This window comes from Mandrillus leucophaeus, unplaced genomic scaffold (genome assembly GCF_000951045.1).
Source record: "Mandrillus leucophaeus isolate KB7577 unplaced genomic scaffold, Mleu.le_1.0 Scaffold59, whole genome shotgun sequence".
NCBI classification, from domain to species: domain Eukaryota; kingdom Metazoa; phylum Chordata; class Mammalia; order Primates; family Cercopithecidae; genus Mandrillus; species Mandrillus leucophaeus.
In genome coordinates, this window is record NW_012106363.1 from 2,882,982 (window position 1) to 2,896,712 (window position 13,731).

The 13,731-nt window shown below is 40.4% G+C and overlaps 1 protein-coding gene across 1 annotated transcript; it reads left to right on the forward strand.

Moving 5' to 3' along the window:
• Positions 1–1,210: 1,210 nt before the first annotated feature.
• On the forward strand, positions 1,211–3,399 carry TOB1 (transducer of ERBB2, 1). The gene has a single exon (XM_011999234.1). The coding sequence runs from the start codon at positions 1,595–1,597 to the stop codon at positions 2,630–2,632; it is 1,038 nt and encodes a 345-aa protein (XP_011854624.1). The 5' UTR covers positions 1,211–1,594; the 3' UTR covers positions 2,633–3,399.
• The last annotated feature ends 10,332 nt before the right edge of the window (positions 3,400–13,731 follow it).

The following is a 13,731-nucleotide window of genomic DNA, read 5'->3' on the forward strand; positions in this document are numbered from 1 at the left end:
CCCGGCGCCCCGACCTGCTCGGTGCTGGGTGCCCAGCCGGGAGAGGTTGCTCTTCCATTTCCCGGGCCTTCCTCCTCCTCCTCCAAGGAGGCTCGTACTCTCTTCCTCCTCCACCTCCACCTCCTCTTGCTGTTGCTGCTGCTGTAGCGCTTGGGCTCCGAGGGCTGTGAGCAGAAATCTAATGAGATCTAACTGGCTGTTTATGTAATTCTTCACACTCCTGCCTGTCTTAAGGCGTTGCTTTGTAACTACCTTCCACCGAGCCTGAATTTTGCTCGGCTGCACCTTCAAGCAATTGGGCTTAATCAGCTGCCTCTGCCGGCACTCAGGCTTTTGACTTGGAAAGTGTTTGTAGTTTGGGGGCAGCCAGGGATTCTTTTTCCCTTTGTTACCACGAATATGGAAAATAGAACAGACGAATTAAAACCAACTTGATTTTTAAACGTCCTTTTAAATCAACTTCAGTGTGCAAATAGATCCCTTTCGCAAATATCTTCTGTTTGTCCTTGATCTTTTCTTATCCCCACCCAGTGCTGATCCAGCAAACGTTTAAAGGTCGACCTTACCATACTTGCTTCTCCGGCTGTTACCGTGAGAGGGAGGGAGGGAGGAAGGGAGGACGGACGGAGGTTTTTAAAAATCAGACTAAAACTCAGAAACCCTGGCCTTTAAACAGAATAATCAATAGTTTTAATTTGTGTCGTTGCTTTTGTTATACTTGCTACCTAATAGGTATTTTCAGATTTAGAAAAATACACCTTGAAAACAAAAGACCCAGAGAAGCTGGATTTTGTTATATTGTGTGCTCCTTATATACTTAAGGCCGAAACTATATAGAATAATTTGGTTCATAATTATTCACTAGGATGAAATTCATTTAGTACTCAGTGTCTTTAATTTTAGCATCATGTACTATGGAAATTAAAATGATTTTCCTAACTTACCAGATTTTTAAATGTCAATGACAGAGCAGATTTAAATAGTATATGTCCAAAGTAAACTAAAACGTGGATTCACTTCTAAGTTGGTGAATAACAATAAAAATTACTACCTAAAAGTGGCATCTCTATATATGGGGGTGGGGGGAGGATGCTGAGTACAATAAATATTCTTGTGAGAATTGAGGGGAGAAGAATACATGTTCTAGTGATATTTCTTCTTAGAACTCTATTCAGAAACAGGCTTTTAAAAACATTATTTCATCTGTAAATCTACATTTTCCTGTGTGATTTTAAACTTTAATCAACAATTTTCTATTTTATATTTTGTACTATTTACAGTTTCCAGGCTTTCTGTCCTAGTAGACATTTTCTTCTTCTTTTTATCCTTAGCAAACTAACACTGGATATTAGACATTTTTTAAGGTGAAATTACTTTGTGGGGGGAAAGGTCGTGGGACTTATATTACCTTTATCTTATTTGGATATGTTTGCTTTTGTTTTGTTTTAAGGAACAAGATCACTCAAGGTGAAGGATAATCTACTAATACCAGCACTTTGAATGAAAATTTGTTTCTCTGCCACAAACTGAACATTTTTTTTTTTTTTTTTTTTTTGGTGGGGGAGTTGAAACCTAATTTTGTGGCGTAGCAGCTATGCAGCTTGAAATCCAAGTAGCACTAAATTTTATTATTTCATATTTGTACAATAAGCTTCCCAGGAGACGTGTCAACATTTTTGGTGAAGAACTTGAAAGACTTCTTAAGAAGAAATATGAAGGGCACTGGTATCCTGAAAAGCCATACAAAGGATCGGGGTTTAGATGTATACACATAGGGGAGAAAGTGGACCCAGTGATTGAACAAGCATCCAAAGAGAGTGGTTTGGACATTGATGATGTTCGTGGCAATCTGCCACAGGATCTTAGTGTTTGGATCGACCCATTTGAGGTTTCTTACCAAATTGGTGAAAAGGGACCAGTGAAGGTGCTTTACGTGGATGATAATAATGAAAATGGATGTGAGTTGGATAAGGAGATCAAAAACAGCTTTAACCCAGAGGCCCAGGTTTTTATGCCCATAAGTGACCCAGCCTCATCAGTGTCCAGCTCTCCATCGCCTCCTTTTGGTCACTCTGCTGCTGTAAGCCCTACCTTCATGCCCAGGTCCACTCAGCCTTTAACCTTTACCACTGCCACTTTTGCTGCCACCAAGTTCGGCTCTACCAAAATGAAGAATAGCGGCCGTAGCAACAAGGTTGCACGTACTTCTCCTATCAACCTCGGCTTGAATGTGAATGACCTCTTGAAGCAGAAAGCCATCTCTTCCTCAATGCACTCTCTGTATGGGCTTGGCTTGGGTAGCCAGCAGCAGCCACAGCAACAGCAGCAGCCAGCCCAGCCGCCACCGCCACCGCCACCACCACAGCAGCAACAACAGCAGAAAACCTCTGCTCTTTCTCCTAATGCCAAGGAATTTATTTTTCCTAATATGCAGGGTCAAGGTAGTAGTACCAATGGAATGTTCCCAGGTGACAGCCCCCTTAACCTCAGTCCTCTCCAGTACAGTAATGCCTTTGATGTGTTTGCGGCCTATGGAGGCCTCAATGAGAAGTCTTTTGTAGATGGCTTGAATTTTAGCTTAAATAACATGCAGTATTCTAACCAGCAATTCCAGCCTGTTATGGCTAACTAAAAAAAAGAAAATGTATCGTACAAGTTAAAATGCACGGGCCCAAGGGGGATTTTGTTTTTTTTTTTAACCTCCTTGAGAATTTTTTTTTTAAGCTTATAGTAAGGATACATTCAAGCTTGGTTAAAAAATAATAATAATAAAACATGCATCATTTTTCATTTGCCAACCAAGCACAAAGTTATTTTATACTGACTGTATATTTTAAAGTATACTCTCAGATATGGCCTCTTACAGTATTTAAGATATAGCAAGGACATGGCTGATTTTTTTTTTATAAAAATTGGCACTAATAAGTGGGTTTATTGGTCTTTTCTAATTGTATAATTTAATTTAGTACAAAGTTTGTAAAATATCAGAGGATATATATATATTGTTTCTACGACATGGTATTGCATTTATATCTTTTTACTACAGTGATCTGTGACAGCAGCAGCTTCATGTTGTATTTTTTTTACTGAAATTGTACAATATCCATCTTAAAGACATCAACTATTCTAAAAATTGTGTACAGGATATTCCTTTAGTGGTGGAATTAAAATGTACGAATATTTGCTTTTTTCAAAAAAATGTATTTTCTGTTAAAAGTTTAAAGATTTTTGCTATATATTATGGAAGAAAAATGTAATCGTAAATATTAATTTTGTACCTATATTGTGCAATACTTGAAAAAAAGGTATAAAAAAGTATTTTGAGTCAGTGTCTTACATGTTAAGAGGGACTGAAATAGTTTATATTAAGTTTGTATTAAAATTCTTTAAAATTAAAAACGCCTCTTGTGGTCTTTGTTTTTAAGTGTTTTCTAAAGATCGACCTCTGGAGTTATTCCATTGTAAATGCTAATGATGGAAAAAGGCCTGACTCATGGAGTCAGGAAGGAATAATGGAAAGCAGTTGCTCTACTAATGCACCAGATCGTGGTTTGCCACATAAAAAATGCTGTCAAAACTATAGCCTGACCAGTGCTTGGGACAACTTTATTTTTTTTTAACAGCCTTCTTCAGCCCACATTTGTCTACCCCATGATAGAGATGGTATGGTAAGGTTAGCTATACAGCAAGTTTCAAAATGTCATGCTGACATGGGGGAGTCAGGTGATAAGATGAAATTTCTTCGTGTAATCTGAGATGATTTGTTTGAAATTTATATGGAGAGAGCATTGGATCAGTTTTCTGTTTTTGCTCAGACAAAGTGGCTGACTGAACTTTAAAAAAAATTTACATCAGTTTACTAATCTTTAAAGTTTAGCCATTGCACGTCGCTAGAGAACTTAAGGTCAAAATCTATTCACAGTTGGACAGATTGTTAGATGTTAGGATTTTCATTTTCCCAGCAAAAACGCTTATGTATTTAATTTTTTTGTGAGTGGATATCCAGCCTGCTGGTTTGAAGGATTTAGAGAGATTGACATTGTATCAAATTGGAGAGACTTGGTAAGGATGGAATTTTTTAAAACTGAAGAGTTGGAAGACCACTAAAGTTAAATGAGTCATTTCACTAAATGTCAATCGATACAGTATTGACATAGTATTGGTGAGAAAAGTTAAAAATGTCCGTTGACACAGTATTGGTGAGAAAGCTGTCTTAAAAAACTTTATATGTACTTTTATAGTAAGAAACCAGCACTGCCTGGGTTACCAGTGAAATAAATTTGGTCTCATGAGCTTTTTGGACACCAGTCTACAAAAGCCTTTTGTCATTTACCCATGCAGTGTAGAGCAATAAAAGGTTTTAAGGAAACCAGCACTGGAAATAACAGAGCTAAGCTGTTTGTCAGCTCCATGGTGAGGCTTTTGTTCTTTAGTGGACAGAATGAGGCTATGAAGAAGTATTGGAATACTGGGTGCAAGCAGCAGAGATCTGGTCTGCCAACACCACTTACATGCTTTTGTGATCACGAAGTTTGAATAGCTGTAAGAACAATCAGGGTAATGGCTTTAAGCACTAGTTTCTGCTACAGACTTTGATAAAGTTACAGACTTGGGAGAAAACTCTGCTTATAAATGAAGAAAGGCTCAAGTATAATGTGCTTTTTCTGAAAATCATAAGGCAGCTGGACAGTACATAAACAATAGAATTTTTTTTTTTTTTTTGAGATGGAGTCTTGCTCTGTCACCCAGGCTGGAGTGCAGTGGCACCATCTCGGCTCACTGCAACCTCCACCTCCCGGGTTCAAGTGATTCTCCTGCTTCAGCCTCCCGAGTAGCTGAGACTACAGGTGCCTGCCACCACGCCGGCTAATTTTTGTATTTTTAGTAGAGACAGGGTTTCACCATGTTGACCAGGCTGGTCTCGAACTCCTGACCTCAAGTGATCCCCTGCCTCAGCCTCCCAAAGTGCTGGGATTACAGGCGTGAGCCAATGCATCCGGCGAGGACTTCATAATTTTTTAAAAAATGAACAAGGGCCCTGTTTTCATGCCCTTTTTGTTCATTAGGAATGGGAATTTTTTAAAAGGTGCTTTTGTCTAGCACATCTGAGAAAAGCTTACATCTTAGTTCCAAGTCATTTTCTCCCCATGGTGCTATCACGCTTTTGACTCTGTGTGGAGACTGTTTCGGTTGACAATTTGATGAATTCATTATTTTCATAGGCCTTTCCCATTTTTTTGATTCCTATAACTACAGATACTGTAGCAGCCTCTGAGTACCCTCAGTGTCCAAAATGTTGCCTTACAGATTTCATAGCACATGGATGAGTAAGGAATATTATACCAAAAAAATGGCTTTCTAAGTTTAGTGTATTCCTTCTCTGCCCTGCCTTGTCTTTTCTGAAATCAGGTACATTGTGAAATCTCCTTTTTGCCTATAATAGATGGCAAATGTAAATATAGGCCTTCTTCAAAATGCCTCCTTAAATATAACAATATATACTGTGATTAACTTAGGTTTTAAAGGTGAAACTAAAGGTACTCTGAGTTTAAAATGTTTTTCCAGGGCAGGTGCTGTGGCTCATACCTGTAATCCCAGCACTTTGGGAGGCTGAGGCAGGTGGATCACTTGAGGTCAGGAGTTTGAGACCAGCCTGGCCAACATGATGAAACCCATCTCTACTAAAAACACAAAATTAGCCAGTGTGGTGGCGTGCACCTATAGTCCCAGCTACAGGCTGGGAGGGTGAGGCAGGAGAATCGCATGAACCCAGAGGCGGAGGTTGCAGTGAGCCAAGAGTGCGCCATTACCTTCCAACCTGGGTGACAACAGCCAAACTCAGTCTCAAAAAAAATAAAATAATGGTTTTCCAATTGGGTGTAAATCCCATTCCCATATACATGTCTTAGGTACTGGCATTTTAATTGAGAGACTTAACAAATCTTCAGGACTTTGATTATTTTAAAATAAGTCACTGTAACACAGAAAGAAACAAAGTATGTCTCATTGGACATACTTAAGCTAATGAAGTAAAATGCCAGTTGGTAACCTTCCTTTATATCCTTTCCCTACACAAACAGAAAATAGCATAGGCATGGAACATCAGATATGTATCCTTGCTTGACTGGAAATGCATGTTTTTGTCAGATGCTGGGTAACAACTCTAGTGCAAGAACAGATACAAGGAAAACAGAAGACAAGTATGTAAAATGGTCACTGCTGAATAAAACCCATTGCGTTGTTAAGTGTATCAATCGGTTGATGCTTAATCAGTTTGGCCCAGGAGGTCATTTGAGATCAGAGTGCTTTAGTTTTTATGGTATATTAGGAAGATTACATCTTGTTGTTGAAAGGATTTAGGATCAATTATCTGTGGGCATACAATTGGAAAATTAGCACATTTTCCAATTGCATGCCCAGTTTGAAGCCATTTTTGAGTGGCTTATGTAAACATGTAGTTGGAGCCATTTTTTTTTTTTTAATCTTTTAAATCAGGAAATAAACATATAGCACTTACTATGTGTCAAGTGTAGTTCTAACCCAGTTTACAGACTGGGTTGGGGGCAGAGGGGTGGGACTGAGGCACAGAAAGCTTCACTGACCCAAGATTGCATGGCCAATACATGGCGAACTTGGCGATTCAAACTCAGGTAGTGAGTTCCAGAGTTCATGCTCCTAAGCACTATGCTTTGTTCCCTCAGATTAGTTGTTATTCTGATTTGAAGTCAGGGTAATAGCACCATTTTTGATGTATTAGCTATGTAATTTGCAGAATCTTTACAAAAGTGTTAATGAGAAGGGTCTAGTGGAAGGCTGTTAACCATGCTCAGAATATGCCATGATGATGTTTTGAGTGAGACTTTGTATTTCCATTGGTTATAAACTGAACTTAGAGGCAATAGGGAAATGTTTTTAGAAATCATTGTTATATCAATGCTCTAGTTTTTTTTTTTCTTTTCTTTTCTTTTTTTTTTTTTTTTGAGATGGAGTCTAGCTGTGTTGCCCAGGCTGGAGTGCAGTGGCGTGATCTTGGCTCACTGCAACCTCCACCTTCCAGGTTCAAGTGATTCTCCTGTCTCAGCCTCCTGAGTACCCGGCTAATTTTTGTATTTTTAATAGAGACAGGGTTTCACTATGTTGGCCAGGCTGGTCTCAAACTCCTGACCTCAGGTGATCTGCCCGCCTCGGCCTCCCAAAGTGCTGGGATTACAGGCGTGAGTCACTGCACCCAGCAATGCTCTAGTTTTGTTGGTTTTCATAATTCAGTCATATAAATTACATCTCTTTTCAGAACCACTGGATGATTCCCTGACTGTAGATTTAGTGGCCGGTTACAAGTAAAGTTGTAACCGTTAACCTCCTGTGGCTATTTTCACAACCATTCCTTGTCTGTGCTTATTGATAAACACTCTAAAGCAAGGCCAAGTGACCTACCTTCAAACAATGTGTTTCTAGTACCTATGATTTGTTTTTAAATTACTTTGAAAAGCTACCTTAAGGATTTCTGTACATATAAATATTGTGATTCATGGTCTTTTTACTTTTATTTCAAAACATTAAAAACTTTTTTTTTAAATTATAGTTTTTAAAGTAGATTTGGGGTCTCACTATGTTGCCCAGGCTGATTTTGAACTCTCCCAGGCTCAAGTGATCCACCCACCGTGGCCTCCCAAAGTGCTGGAATTACAGGCGTGAGCTATCATGACCAGCCAGTTTTAAAACATTAAAGAAACAAATTGACTTCTCATTTCAAACTCATTCTGAAAGCCTTTCTTGAAAAAGAAAACCAATTTGGTTTAAAATAAAAAGTCACATTTTAGAAGCATGAGCTGTTGTGGACAAGCTTACATACCTTTGATTGTTGCTATTAGTTTTGAACATGTTTGCACAGTAAAGAGAAAAGCCCATTTTAAAAATGGCTCAGGAGAACTTCTGTAGTTTTTATGTGGATTAAATCCTGTTATACTAAATACTACTTACATTGTTGGGTTAGTTGGTGTTTGACTGGAGCAAATATGGCTGACACCTTAAGTGAGCTTTAGGTGGTTTAGATTGGGCTGAAAGTCTTATTAATGGAATTTGACTTGTAAGTAGTAATAGTAAAACCTATATTAACCATTTCTCCGTATTTGAGTTTTAAGATTTTATATCTTAGAGGACTTGGTTTGTATATATAGTCTGTTAGTGAGAACTTTGAGATTATCTCACAACTAGGCAAGCCTCAGATGAAACCATTTAATCAAGAGGCTGTCCCTGTCTAGTGGCTAACTGAAACTATGGGTCTAAATTCCTTGCTTAATTGTATTAAGTCATTTGATTCAGATGGCTCAGTTTATTCATCTGCAAAATGAGTACAGTGATACCAATATGCTTCCTTGAGGAGCTATGAGAACTAATCATTTGCTATTAAGAGTTGTCAGTGAACTAATAGAACATGTGTCCATAGGGGCTCACAGTATTTAGAAGCCATCAAGTCCAGAATTCTAGCCATGCTTGCTGCCCTTTGAAATCAGGAAAGTAAGTGAAGATCATAACTGCCTTCTTATATGCACATTTTGCTGTCAGTTATTTGAGTCAACAGAAAATTGAAATTCTACAGTAATATTCTAAAAGCTCATGTTTCATAAAATACATATAATTATTTTCATAAACATAAATATCATGGAGTTTGCATTTCTAGTTTTGAGGCACTGAAGGAAACCAGTGCATTCTTTTTCACACAATTGGCAAGTTGATTATTTCATACAACTGGCAACCCAGTATACTAGTTGACATTTCCTTTTGGGAGCAGCCATAAGAGTTTGCTAAGTTAAAATGTCCATGCTGTTGTGAAAAATATTGACATAGTTGTTCTTATTTAAACAATATTGCCTGAGGAATAGTAGTTAAAATGTAACTTGGTGGTGGATACGTCATATGGATAATGGTGCTAGCTTTATTTTAGTGCAGGTAGAAAAGAAGAGGAGGTTTGCTTTACCAAAGGGAAAAACATAGAGGACTTGGAAGGAAAAACACATTCCGTCTGGCATGATGAGTACTTACTTCACTGATAAAATATGACCAGTGTGCAGTACAGAGAACAGGTGTAAAATATTTTTAGACAAACCTTGGCATATACCGTAGGTCGCATCCCTTCTGCCTATACACTCTTCAAGTGTTTCAAAAAATAATTGTGGAAAAACCACATTGACAAAATGAGCTAGACATTGATTTTATTTTATTTTATTTTTTTGCACTGAATGTTAAACATAAACTTCCTTCCCAGCCATCAGGTTGCAGCTATTTTTAAACGCTGATTCTCCACATGCCCTTCTACAGCTCTTGAGGTCTTTTTTCCTCTTTCTTAGTGCTAGTGAGAAAGCTGGAAAATTATGGTGCTCACCCTTTTGGAGTGGGAAGGCTGACTTAAAACAATTCCGTGCTTCCTCTAGGCCAGAAAGAAAGAGTGTCAAGAATGGACATGGCGTCAGTCTAGCTTGTTTTCTAGCAAATGGTGGGTATAAGTGGATGACTTCTGGATACTGATAGAAAGGAATACTATCAGTATCATGTCAGTATGGTTTAAGAAATGGAATTATTGGCAGGGTGTGGTGGCTCATGCCTGTAATCCCAGCACTTCGGGAGGCCGAGGCAGGCGGATCATGAGGTCAGGAGTTTAAGACCAGCCTGGTCAACATGGTGAAACCCCATCTCTACTAAAAATACAAAGATTAGCCAGGCATGGTGGCATGTGCCTGTAATCCCAGCTACTGGGGAGGCTGAGGCAGGAGAATTGCTTGAACCCAGGAGGCGGAGGTTGCAGTGAGCTGAGATCGCACCACGGCATGCCAGCCTGGGCGACACAGCAAGACTCCATCTCAAAAAAAAAAAAAGAAAGAAAAGAAAAGAAAAAAGAAATGGAATCATCACGCCCTGCAAATATTGTACATTTTAGTACAGGGTCCAGATACCTTGTGACACAGGTTCAATAGTTCCTAGGCATAGGAACATCTTTTTCTGTTTTGCACTAAATGTAGGTATTCCTTTCAGATGGCTTTCCCTTGCCACCCCTCCACTAGCCATCAATGCATTTCTTTTTTATTTTTATGTTTCTTTCTTTCTTTCTTTTTCTTTTTTTTTTTTTGGTGGGGAGATGGAGTCTCGCTCTGTCACCCAGGCTGGAGTGGCACAATCTTAGTTCACTGCAACCTCCGCCTCCCGGGTTCCAGCGATTCTCCTGCCTCATCCTCCTGAGTAGCTGAGACTACAGGCACGTGTCGCCATGCCCTGCCAATTTTTGTATTTTTAGTAGAGATGGGGTTTCACCGTATTGGTCAGGCTGGTCTCAAACTCCTGACCTTGTGATCCACCCACCTTGGCCTCCCAAAGTGCTGGGATTACAGGCGTGAACCACTGCGCCTGGCCCCATCAATGCATTTTTAGTAAAGATGAAGGTTGAATTTTGTTTTGTTTTGTAATGAGAATACCTGTTCTTTCTTCACTCTGATTATCCAGATTTGCCTACTGCCCTCAAAGCTCTTTTTCCAAAAAAAACTCTCCTAGTTTTGCAAACTACCTGCCATTCTAAAGTTTTGTGGAGCCCCGGTGACTTACTTTATTCTAATTTCTTTTTATTTCCAGAAAACATGATGGGAATCTCTTAAACCATTTTAATACAAGGCTTAAGATAGCTGCAATCTTTGCAGTCAACCTTTCTAGAAACTAAGGTGTCACCAGAGGCTCTTTAAAGATTTTGAGAACAACCAGTTTTCACACAGCTATAAAGGATTTTACCTGGGGAAATTCTGCTTTGTGAATCTTGAAAAAGTCTGGAAGAAAGGAAGGAAACTTTTTTTGGTGACTTAGAAAGAAGATTCTTGTTTATTTTCTGAACCACTAAAGTTCAAAGAACTTTTTGTGTTCCGTGTAAAAGAAATAGCTGAAAGTGAGAGCTTTTCTCCTCAGGAGTATCTGCCAAAGGAGAAGGGTCTGGCAGTGGGCAAGGGACCAGGGTGTATGTCCTCCATCTGCTTTTGCTTCCAGGCCCTGGGAAAGGTGGAAAGGATAGTAAAGGAGAGAGCTTCCGCATGCACTGCCTGACAACTTGCCCTGGAGATCAGTTTCCCCGGAAGGAGGCTTTGCAGAAGTTCTGACACCACAGTTTCCTGAAGACTGTATGTATGCTTTTTTCCAGATTTTCAAGGAGGATGGGGAGCTGCTCCTATGTAAAGCACTGGCCATTTGAAGGATGCTTTTTATACTATCACAAAGTCTGACAGAATCCAGAGGGAATGATGAACCCCAAAAGCTCAGTAATAATAATGGCAACCCTTATATGCATCTACTATGTGCTAGATACTGCCCCATTTAAATTTAGTTCAGCTTCATAACAACCCTCTGAAGGTTGTACTGTTTCTCCCATGTACAGATACGTAAGTGGAGGCAGAGAGCTTGCAACAGTCACAGCCAGCGGAGCTAGGATTTGAACTGTGGGATTCTGTTTTCAAAGTCCATGGTCCTTAACCATTACGCTATCCTGCTCCTTTGGTTGACCTCAACAGGTCGATTTTCTAAAACAAGCCACACTTGGTTGTTCAGAAGTCATCTAAGCTGCACTTTGTGCCTGGTCCCCCTCTCCTGCAAACCTCACTTGTGATTGTTCGCTCAGCAATCCCAAGCTTATTTTACTATCAGCCTTTGCCAGGCACAATTAGGAAAGGGAAATCGGCTACAAAAACACAATGGAATAAGATATGAGTTTGAGAGCTACGTGCTAGCTTTACTTACTTACATCACTACTGCTCTCTGGATGATTAGATTTGTTGAGAAGCAGCTATACGCACTTCACATACTGAAGTCTTGGGTCCTGAGCTTTACTAGTACTTGTGATAGCAAAAGGGTGATATTGACTCAAGTGGCTGCCCTGGGGTCAGATTCCATTCTTGTCCCTAAATTCTTTCTCAAACAAGGTGAGATATGATTAGAAACAGCTCCTGTATTCATCCACTCAACACATTTATTAAGCATCTCCTGCGTTAGGAACTGGTAGTGATATATATAATCCTTCAGAACCGCTAAAGGAGCTTACGCTCTAGCAAAGAACAACACACACGCCCAGATAATCATAACACACAGGAATATGTAGGGATATGAACCAAAAAAAGGGAGAGACTGTGCCTATCTAAGAGATTCTAGGTCTGGGAGGAGATATCAAGCTATGAAGAATGGGTACAGTGTCCACTGGAAGCACCTGGAGAAGGCTGGGCTCCCTCAAATTCCCAGCTCCAGTAGAAGAACAGGGAGTTGAGAGGAAAACCTTGGTCCTGGTGTGTGTGTGTGTGTGTGTGTGTGTGTGTGTGTTCTTCATCAGATGTATCCACAGTAGGAAGAATGTGTGCTGCTAACCCTTGGGGAAAAAGGCAGAGGAAATCAGAAATAGAAGCTCTGCTGCCAGCCCCATCTCTCCTGGGAGAAGCTGCTTTGAATTTGAACATTTTAACTTATTTTTTCACTGTTTCAAGCTTTGTACAGAAACATTATGAAAGAGAAATAGTTTAAAACTTCTTTATTCATCAAACCCAGGAGTGAGATGGGGAGGACCGGTAAGAAGTCCAAGGAAGGAAGAGGTGGGAGTGAGAGGGGCGTCAGGCTGTGTCAGAGGGATGTCAAATTCCTTGCTTTCAAGACAGTTTCAGTTTCATGCTTAATCTAGAAACCTCCTCAGGCTAGAAGCTCCCTCTAGGGGTCATCTCATTTGTTTTCCTACCTTTAGTGACAAAGCCTCTTTTGGTTTTGTGATGTCAGGGCTCACAGCAGGTACCACCCTTCCAGAAGTTGGTGGTGGTGGAAAGTGTGTGTTCATTGCAGAAACTCAGACACCCCCAGCTCACTCCCAGTTGCCACTCCCATCGCCACACCCTACCCCTGGCCGAGGTAACAAGTCTGTGGAGCTCAGTAGTTTCCTTTTCCAGTTTGGCTTTTTGGGCGCCTGTAATATCTTCCGGTTTGAACATAAATCAAAGAATGAGGCTTTGAAGGGAAAGCTTTGTACAAATTTCAGCCAGAAATTAACATTCCCAAATAACTTTTCGCCTGGGTCGCTTCCCCGGGCAATGTCCTTCCCCAGGCTTCCCTAAGTTCTCTGTGGCTGAACACTCTGTCATCCACTGAAAATACCACCACAAGCTGGCCAAGCTCCTTCATGTGACCTGGGACTGTTCAGGGAGCATCACTACTCTGTACAGAGCGTGGATCCTGCTTTGGCACAGAAGACACCAGCGTCTGACCCTTGTCTCGCACCCACTTGACCAGCAGGGACACATGTTTCCACTATTTTCCCTGCAGATGTAAGAATACTCTAGAGTGGTGTAGGGGGCTTCATTCAGCCTCCAAGTAACATTACTCCTAGTGATCCTCTATGAGAAAGAACATGGGCTTTGGGGTCAGAGTTGTTTTCTTTTTTTTCTTTGAGACAGAGTCTTGCTCTGTCACCCGGGCTGGAGTGCAGTGGTGCAATATCAGCTCACTGCAACCTCCACTTCCCAGGTTCAAGGGATTCTCCTACCTCAGCCTCCTGAGTAGCTGGGATTACAGGTGCCCACCACCACACTTGGCTGATATTTTTGTATTTTTAGTAAAGACGGGGTTTCACCATGTTAGCCAGGCTGGTCTCGAACTCCAGGCCTCAGGTGATCCGCTGCCTCGGCCTCCCAAAGTGCTGGGATTATAGGCGTGAGCCACCATGCCTGGCCT